The sequence below is a fragment of the Aptenodytes forsteri genome, unplaced genomic scaffold (genome assembly GCF_000699145.1).
Source record: "Aptenodytes forsteri isolate BGI_AS27 unplaced genomic scaffold, ASM69914v1 Scaffold255, whole genome shotgun sequence".
Taxonomy (NCBI): Eukaryota; Metazoa; Chordata; class Aves; order Sphenisciformes; family Spheniscidae; genus Aptenodytes; species Aptenodytes forsteri.
This window is the reverse complement of record NW_008794888.1, coordinates 9467405-9475797: the sequence shown is the minus strand read 5'-3', so window position 1 is coordinate 9475797 and position 8393 is coordinate 9467405. Positions and strand designations below refer to the sequence as shown.

Here is an 8393-nt window from a genome sequence, read left to right as displayed (position 1 = left end):
ATATTATATTTATTATTATTATTTATTATTAAATGCCCTTAAAACAAAAATAATTGAGTAGCAAAAGAGACAGGCGTGTGGTGATAAACTTAGCCTAAGCAGGAATAATTTCATTTTCATGAGTTGGAAAATCTGAAAGGTATGTAAGGCCAGCCAGCTCCCGCATCGTGAAAGCCACTTCTGTATGACATTATAATTGCACCTGTTAGAGATGGACAAAGTTTTATAAATCCCTCCGGGAGTGTTCAGATTTGGACTGAGTCTTGCCTTTAGTTGTTGAACGGCGTCACTGCAAAAAAACATGCTGAGCTTTAGTCTCTTGCCATGCCTCGCAGCCAGCTCCTGGTAGCTGCACCAGCACGTGCCGTTGTGTCTGCAGATGGTCTTTCTGCCTTCTCTGGACTTGCTTTCTCTAGGTATACTAACCTATTGCTCGGAAACCCCCAGAGCCTCCTTCCGGGGGTAGTGAAGACCATATGGCAAGACATACGGTCCCCATGAGGCCTCCTTATGTCCTGGTTGTGCAAGTTGCTGGAGCGCGAGACTGAAGGCCAAGTGTCGTAGACATCTCTGTGTCACAGCAACACCATCCTGTCAAGTGTTGCTCTGCGTATGAGAGGAAATGTGGAAAGCAAACCAAAACCCAAATTCCCTCCTGTCATCTGCCTTAAGAAAGGGAAGCCATTTAAAAATTTTACGTTCCATGAAGATAAAATATTGGAAGTCTTTAGTTTTAAAGCTTCAAGCTGGAGTTTTCAGGAAGAGTGGAAGGAAAGAGCGATTCAGTTTCCCTGGAAGTCTGTGGGAGAAGGGACCCCTTGACTGTAGGAGACCCCAGCCCTGATACCTTCCACCGAATCTGTGTGAAGACAGCAGTTTAATTTAGAAAACTAAAAAGTACAGCTATGCTGGAGTATAAACCCTGCCGAAAGAAGGGGGACTCACAAGTTTCCAAAGAGATTTGGCATACAGCACGCACGGGGCTCCTCTTATTCCTGCCATTCGCACTTCAGCATTCATATATTTATTTTAAACTGTTACGTTTGAAACAATCCTGAAGAACCTTCCTTCGTGACCTTGTTCCTGGTGGGTCGTGTTCTGTGTTTCCCCCAGCTGGTACTGCTGGGCTGCCCCGTGCGGGACTGGCTGGTTCTCCCCTACCTGTCCCACCACCCACACACAGGGAGGAGCAAGAGGCAAAATTAGCACCCAGCAGTAAAGGGAATTTTCTTGTCCTGTATTTATTTAACCTGTCGTGCATGCCAGACCATAATTTGACCCCTAAATAGAGTGATTGAATTGGTTTGTTTGTTTTAAATGAGCTGCTAGGAGTCATGGGGAACCATACATATTGATTCAGTATGTTAAATCTTAGCCATTATACGGACACAAATTCTGGATGAGTTAACTTCAACAGAGGTTAAAATAATGAATGGATTTTTTTATGATTTGGAGTTGTAGTCCACTGCTTCAGCTCTATGGAGCTGTTATGTTATTTTTTTAAAAAAAATCAGGTTTTCTTTCTCAATATGTCCCTAAAGAAAAGTTGTTCTGAAAGCGCTGAGTTTATTCAAGGCTGCCAGCATTTCAGCTTGACAGTTTCAGTGGGGCATATAAATCTCTAAACAGCAAAGGAGTAAGTGGAAATCTCGGGTTAGTTTAGTTCTTGGATTGGTACAATTCCCTTTTTCTAAAATTTTGTAGGTGAAAAGGAATTTTAAAACACTTTAAAAATACCTGCTGTTTTGGTTACATGGCAGTTTCTCAGTTTAAATCAAATGCGTAGGAACCCGGTTTGCCATCTGTGACAATGCTCTATGCTTCTTGAAAGAATCCCATGCAGAAAGACTATTACTCATAAAATTTATGTTCTCTAAACTCTGGACATTATTCATAATTTTTTTTTATTGTTAGCCTAATTCTAAACAGTTTGGCTACAGTGCTTTATTGCCTAAGCTACAAGTGAAAATTCTAAGCACATGCCTTTTTTTTTTTTTTTTTTTTACATTTTGTGTGGTAATACACTGCTTTAAACTTTAATTTAGTGTAGGAATGTTCTTTCAGTGTTCGCAGTAGAAATTTGACCTTAAAAAAATCTACAAATACAGTAAGAAAATCAACCATAAACAAAGGAGGTGTTAGTTCTTAGTGTTTCTTGTGCTGTGAGAGATGATAGGTAATACTTCATGTATCACAAATCATCTCTCTACAGCTGTTTTTTTTGTTTACATAGGTGAAGATGTCAAACCATTTACTCCTGGGAAAGCCAAGGAAATTGTGATGTCTCTACAGCGACCTGCAGTCTTCTGTAACATGGTTGGCGACTGGCCAGCCCTGCACTGGAATGCGAAATACCTTTCTGCGGTGTTGGATGGGAAGACGATCCAGTTTAGGCTAGGTCTGAAGACGGTGGATTTAGGTGAGACTGAGGTGGACTGGTGTTACATGTCACAACTCTCGTTTTTAGGTTCTGCAGTCCTCTGCCTCTCCATTATCACTGTTCACTCTCTAATGTATTACTTTTCACCACAGGCTTTGCTTTTAGGGCATTGGGTTTGGCCAACAGTGGAACTCTCTCTTTCTTGTGTGTTTATTCTTAGTAGGAAGTCTGGTGAGTAACACTAACATGAGAATCAAGCATCTCCGTTTTCTTTCCTTGCTTTGTATGTGTGGTTGGTCCTGGTCTTTTACATGATTCAGATGTTCATGTGAGCTGAGCTTCCGTATCCAACAAACCTGAGTGCGTTAAAAAATTAGCCAATTAACTGGTCTATCTTGTTTTTTTTAATCTGGATAATGGTAATAATTTTCACCTTCCTCTCAGAGGTTTTATAAGACCATGGTTGTTTTCAATCCTTTAAAAGTCCTGTGATGAAAGATGCTATAGAAGTATAAAGCATTAAGAAAATTACTTGACACCAGTACAATAATCTCACCTCTAACCCTCCAGATTCACTCTGACATCTAGGAACACGCCATGTGAGAAAGACAATTTTTGCATTTGATTTTAAGAACTACAACTCCATTTTGGTCTGTAGCCACACAATACTAGTCATAGTCTGTCCATGGACAGAGTTTCATACCAGGGAGGGAAGATACAGGAAACGTGCTCCAAGGTGGCAATCCGCTAGCCACGTATAGACCATCACATACACTTCAGGAATAATGATGACTACTTCTTCTGGTTTAATTTCCTTTTAATATTAACTGTTATTTTCTAGGAGTTAACCAAAACTGAGACTAAAAACTTCAACATCTTGGACAGCAAGAACTTCCTTAGTAGCTAATTTAGATGGACAAAAATCTTTGAAAAAAAAGTAAATTGCTTTTAATGATGATTTCAGTTCCTACAAATTCAATTCGTTATTCATGCCCTGTACATCCTTTGCCCTCCCAACCATATAGCAAAATACATTTTGCCATGCACTTTCTCCCTTTTGCCTAAAGCATCTTGTCTCCCTTCAATCTTTTTTTCTCCCTAGGCCAGACAAACCCAGTTCTTAAAAAATGTTCAGTATAAGTCACGGTTTTTTAGACCCCACCTAGCTATTCTTTCTGTACTTTTCTAACCTTCTTCAGTTGGACCACCTCTTTCTTGGAATACAGGGTCTGCACAAAGACTCCAGATGATGGTCTGCCAGTTCCTATGGAAGTGGTAGGATTACATCACACCGTTGTCTTACTTAACAACACTGTGTTACTGACCATATTATTTCATGTTCGGTTTTTGCAAGAGAAGTGATGAAACAGAAGGAGGTGTTAGAGGGAAAATGCTTGGCATTTCAGGATTTCAAAGCATTTTACCAGCATTGATTAATGATTCCTATGCCATTCCTGGGAAAACAGATGCTATTTATTCACTTTCTACAGATGGGATAACTGAGGTGTAGAATTAATACATTGGTACACATCTTCACAGCAACATCTCTGTAGTTCGATGAGGTATCAGCCAGTTCTTGCACTACTTGTGAAAGGCATCCCATTGCCATTAGGGAAGAAGTTACATATAGATAACATTTTCCTTGATGCCTTGTTAATATATCTCAGTTGTAATATGCAAGGCTTACCAGGTAAAAGGATAGTTGTGGTCCTAGTCTCCATTAACTGGTAGGCACCTTTTGAGAGCCAAATGGGTATTCCAGCTGGGAAAGCTGCTGACGGGATTGATGAAGTGTTATGTAGCTAAGTGATGGATTGATGCTACCAACTAAGTAGATAAGAGTCATCACTTAGCAATAACTTGTAGTCGCTAGGGCTGTAGGGCAGATTTAAATTGGAATTTGTATCTTGAAGTTGCATCTATCTGTATTTTGCTTTTTCATAAAGGCATCAATCCCTAGGCAGCAATCGGTTTGTCTCCAGGAACCTCCATTATATGCTAACGTGAGCTAGAAATGTGTTCAAGATGGGTAGAGCCTTCAGGGGTTATATTGTAACTGAATGAGACCTGTGATGCTATAAAAAAATTTGCATTGTAAGGATATATCAGTGAAGCCATTACCCAAGCCATCTCAGAGTCTGAAATAATGTAATACATTTCATGTGCCACTGTCATTTGGAAGATGGTTGATCTCACTCTTGTGTGCTTAACGTTGTTTTTCAATGAGGGCCTCTCTTTCTTACCGTTGTTCATGCTAACTTTCCCAGATGAAACTGAGGCAGTGATGTGGTTAGAGAAAGCAACAGGAGAATACAACTAAAATTGTATTGATCTCTCTGATTAGTCCTCCCATGTTTACAGTAGATTCATTGCCTTAAGACTAGACGGGACCACTCCTGCCACTGCGTTGGAATCATATGCAAGAAAGAAACTGTTCTCCTGCTTGTGGTTATATTTTGGTGTCACTCTGAAATGGCTGCTTCAGAGTTTCTGAGGTGATTTAAGCCATGAGGTTCATCTGGAAGATGCTAAATAATTTGAGACCTCTTACTATGACAACTTCTCATCTTTGTTTAGTGCACATCTGCAGCCTGGGGGGGATTCCCAAACTGAAGATTCCTTAATATAAAAAGTGAGAACTGCAAATGGGGCAACTTGGTGGGAGTTGCTTGGATTTTATATTTGCTTTTCTTGCTAGTTTGGAACTTCCTGAGGCATATGGATGTGGAAGGCACATTTGAAACATGGAAAACATGGGAGCTAGCAGTATTATTTGTGTGAATTATTTGTACCTACCTAAGTTTGTGTGTTTGATAGTATTCTGTCTGATTACACAAGTTAAACAGTATGTGTCCATAAAAGGGGCAAAAATACAATCAGAGGATTAAGCATTGACAGAGATACCTCCAGAGAGAGTACCAGCATTCGTTACAAGAACAATGAAGGTGCTGTTAATCAGGAAATCCCTATCCATCTGGTTCTAGCCACGTGAAAAGATTTATTTTTCTGAGGTGAGGCAAAGGGTGAGGAGCAGCTATGGAAGTTGAGTTTCTGGCAGAGAAAATGCAGCATTATAGTCCATCTATCTGATGGCTACCTGGAGTACACCAGCAATTACAAAGGAAGAAGAAAGCTTAGACAAAACTGACTTCTGTTTGCAGATGTTTCTTATTTTTAGCATTTTCTCTGGTTGTGGAGTAAAATGAATAAACAATGAGTTTACTGTGAAGAAGCTGGAGAGAGCAAGAGGTTGTCATGCTGATCAGTTATGAATCACAGGATCTCTGGAGGAAATTTCTCTTAGAGATGCTGGATAGAGCTGATGCTGTCAGATACGCAGTTGGATAGGAAAGGGCTGCAACTTGGACATCTGCCCAAAAGGTTGTACCACTGAGGATGGCGAAAGAATTCAAGCCTCTGAGGTTTGATACAGAGAGGGACTGCAAACGTGGCTATAGACTCAGTAGCTGAATTGGAGGCTACAAATACAAATACCGTACACTGAATAAATGTCGCATAAAGCTGAGATTTGAGAGGGTTATTGGAGTTGGATGTGGATGGCCAGTTTTTCGGTTTGTGAGTGTGCCTGTGCTTTGTTATAATATTAAATGGCTATTCCTCGCTTGGATTATTTGTTTAAATAATTTTAATTCCCCAGCAGCTGTGAATAGACATTTGGTTTTCTTTTAAGTTTAAAGAAAGGGAGAAGACATTTCACTTGCATTCTTGCTGGAGCTTTAGGGTATTTTCTAAGGCTATTATCCTTTTTTTCTACAATTCCCTTATTATATGTTGCAAACACTGTCTTTCTGAGTAGAACAGAATTTGGCATCTGTTGGGACCAGACCTTAACTAAGGAGGAGAGCTGCTTCCTCCAAAAAGCACGTCTTCCCTCTCTCCCTCCCTCCGGTTTCAATTTGTGGCATTAGGTGGGAGAGAGGAGGATTGTCATGCCTTCAAATACCATGTCATCAGACAGCACTGGTAGCTTACTTCAGACTTACATGGCTTAATCTACAATTTATCAATTATGAAACACCTTCAGCTTTTAGTCATTAAGTATTAGCAAACTGGTTAATAATGTTCTTGCTTTCAGCTGCCCATTGCTAACATTTTCATCCTGGTTGCAGCCTACAAATCCATCTAAGCAATCTGTCTAGATTGCCCAAATACATTTTTTATTACTATTTATTTTTCCATAAGCACCCACACCTTGGTACTGAACAAGTTACAAATTAAACCAAGAACCCTGCCCTGAGGAGATTGTATCCTAGAAGATAGTCTTGCCTTTCATAGTTGGATTTTTTTAAATGAAGCTCAGAGTGAAATACACTGTGAGGTAGAAAGAGCCTATTTCTTGCCTTTAAAACACTTGCTCCTGAATTATCTTGGAAGATAGGCAGTGTCCTAAGCTCTCTTTGTTCTCATCAAAATAATACAGATATTGAGCCACCTTCAGTAGTGCTTGGATCTTTTATCTAATTTTTCCATCAGACCATCTTTTAGTAAAATGATGTGCATTAATGATTGGGTGTCAGGAGAGGGCATTGGACTGCAACACAGACAAGAAATCAGATATAGGAGGTTTTGGTTATTGTAGGTGATTTATATGTCTTGTATGCAGTTCTTAGGTAGGGAGCCCTTCTACTGCACAGACCCTGGTTACAGATTGCTGAATAGCGGGGCTTATATGACATTTTTAGTTAATGAATTTGATAGTGAGGGGAAGGAAAACCACTGCCTAGGCTACTACAATGGAAAACGGCAAAATGATAGTGATAAAGGTTTGTAAAAGCTGTTCTCCTGCCCAAAGGGAATAAGAACAAATGTATGAGACTCTATGGGAATTGCTGCGATAACAAAATGAGAGCAGTAAAGAACGAAGAGCTGCTGCTGCACAACAGTGAAAGGATCCCATTTCTGAGCAGCTCTATGCAAGTTATACAAGGTTAAATTGTAGCTCTGTCATTGTCATTCATGCAGGCTGCAGTAATTTTTTTCCCAGTAGTAGTTATAGTAATATTTTTTTTTAACATTGGATGTCTCTTCGAAGCTGGCGCAATTAGCAGCTGTGGGAAATGAAGATCTCTGATTAACCACAATTAAAGTATGCTGTGATGTGGGTTATCTTGTAGGCCTTCCAAGTGACCTGACCTTGAGCTTGAAAGGCTGTATCAGTCAGCCTGACCAAAGCATGACGGGAGCAAAACACTGCTGGTAAATACTTTTTATGTCTGCCAAGGAACACCGCAATATGCTTTTGTCAGTCCCAAATGAAAAATAAGGACACACAGCATTTTAGATGGATCTTTGGCATGCATGTGGCTCCATAATTTGCTTCCTACGCATTACTGTGCTGATTTGGTTATTGCTTTAGGGAAAGGGAAAGATTAACATGTCCATCTACATAAATGCACGGAGACAAAATAAAGGGTACACAAATACTTGCGTGCCCATTTGCAGCTCACACTTAAGAAGGGAGATGAAGCAAAGGACAGGCTCTCAGTTGTTTAGGGAACTTGGGCGTATTATTGAGTTACTGTGCTGAAGGGTGCCTTGCACATGAACAACAGTAACTATTGGTGTGCTTTTACCTCACAGCAAGTTCAAGGTAACAGCTATTCACTTAAACCTTAATGAAAAAGCAACAGTCTCAGACTTTAATCATGAGGTAGGTGATGAGAACCATTTTATTGACCAGAGTCAAGCCACCTAGTCCCACTTCATATCTCATGTTGCATTTAGAATCATAGAATCATAGAATCATAGAATCATTGAGGTTGGAAAAGACCTCTAAGATCACCGAGTCCAACCATCAACCCAACACCACCATGCCCACTAAACCATGTCCCTAAGCGCCTCATCTACACGTCTTTTAAATACCTCCAGGGATGGGGACTCCACCACTTCCCTGGGCAGCCTGTTCCAATGTTTCACCACTCTTTCAGTAAAGAAATTTTTCCTTACATCCAATCTAAACCTCCCCTGGCGCAACTTGAGGCCATTTCCTCTC

The 8393-nt window shown here is 40.2% G+C and overlaps 1 protein-coding gene across 1 annotated transcript in view; it reads left to right on the top strand.

Moving 5' to 3' along the window:
- Positions 1–2169: 2169 nt before the first annotated feature.
- HSPBAP1 (HSPB1 associated protein 1) overlaps positions 2170–8393 on the top strand; it is a 29682-nt gene continuing 23458 nt past the window's right edge. Inside the window, exons 1-2 of the mRNA XM_009275048.2 lie at positions 2170–2176; positions 2234–2419. Of these exons, the coding sequence (XP_009273323.1) occupies positions 2170–2176; positions 2234–2419 (193 nt within the window). The remainder of the gene's footprint in view (positions 2177–2233; positions 2420–8393) is intronic.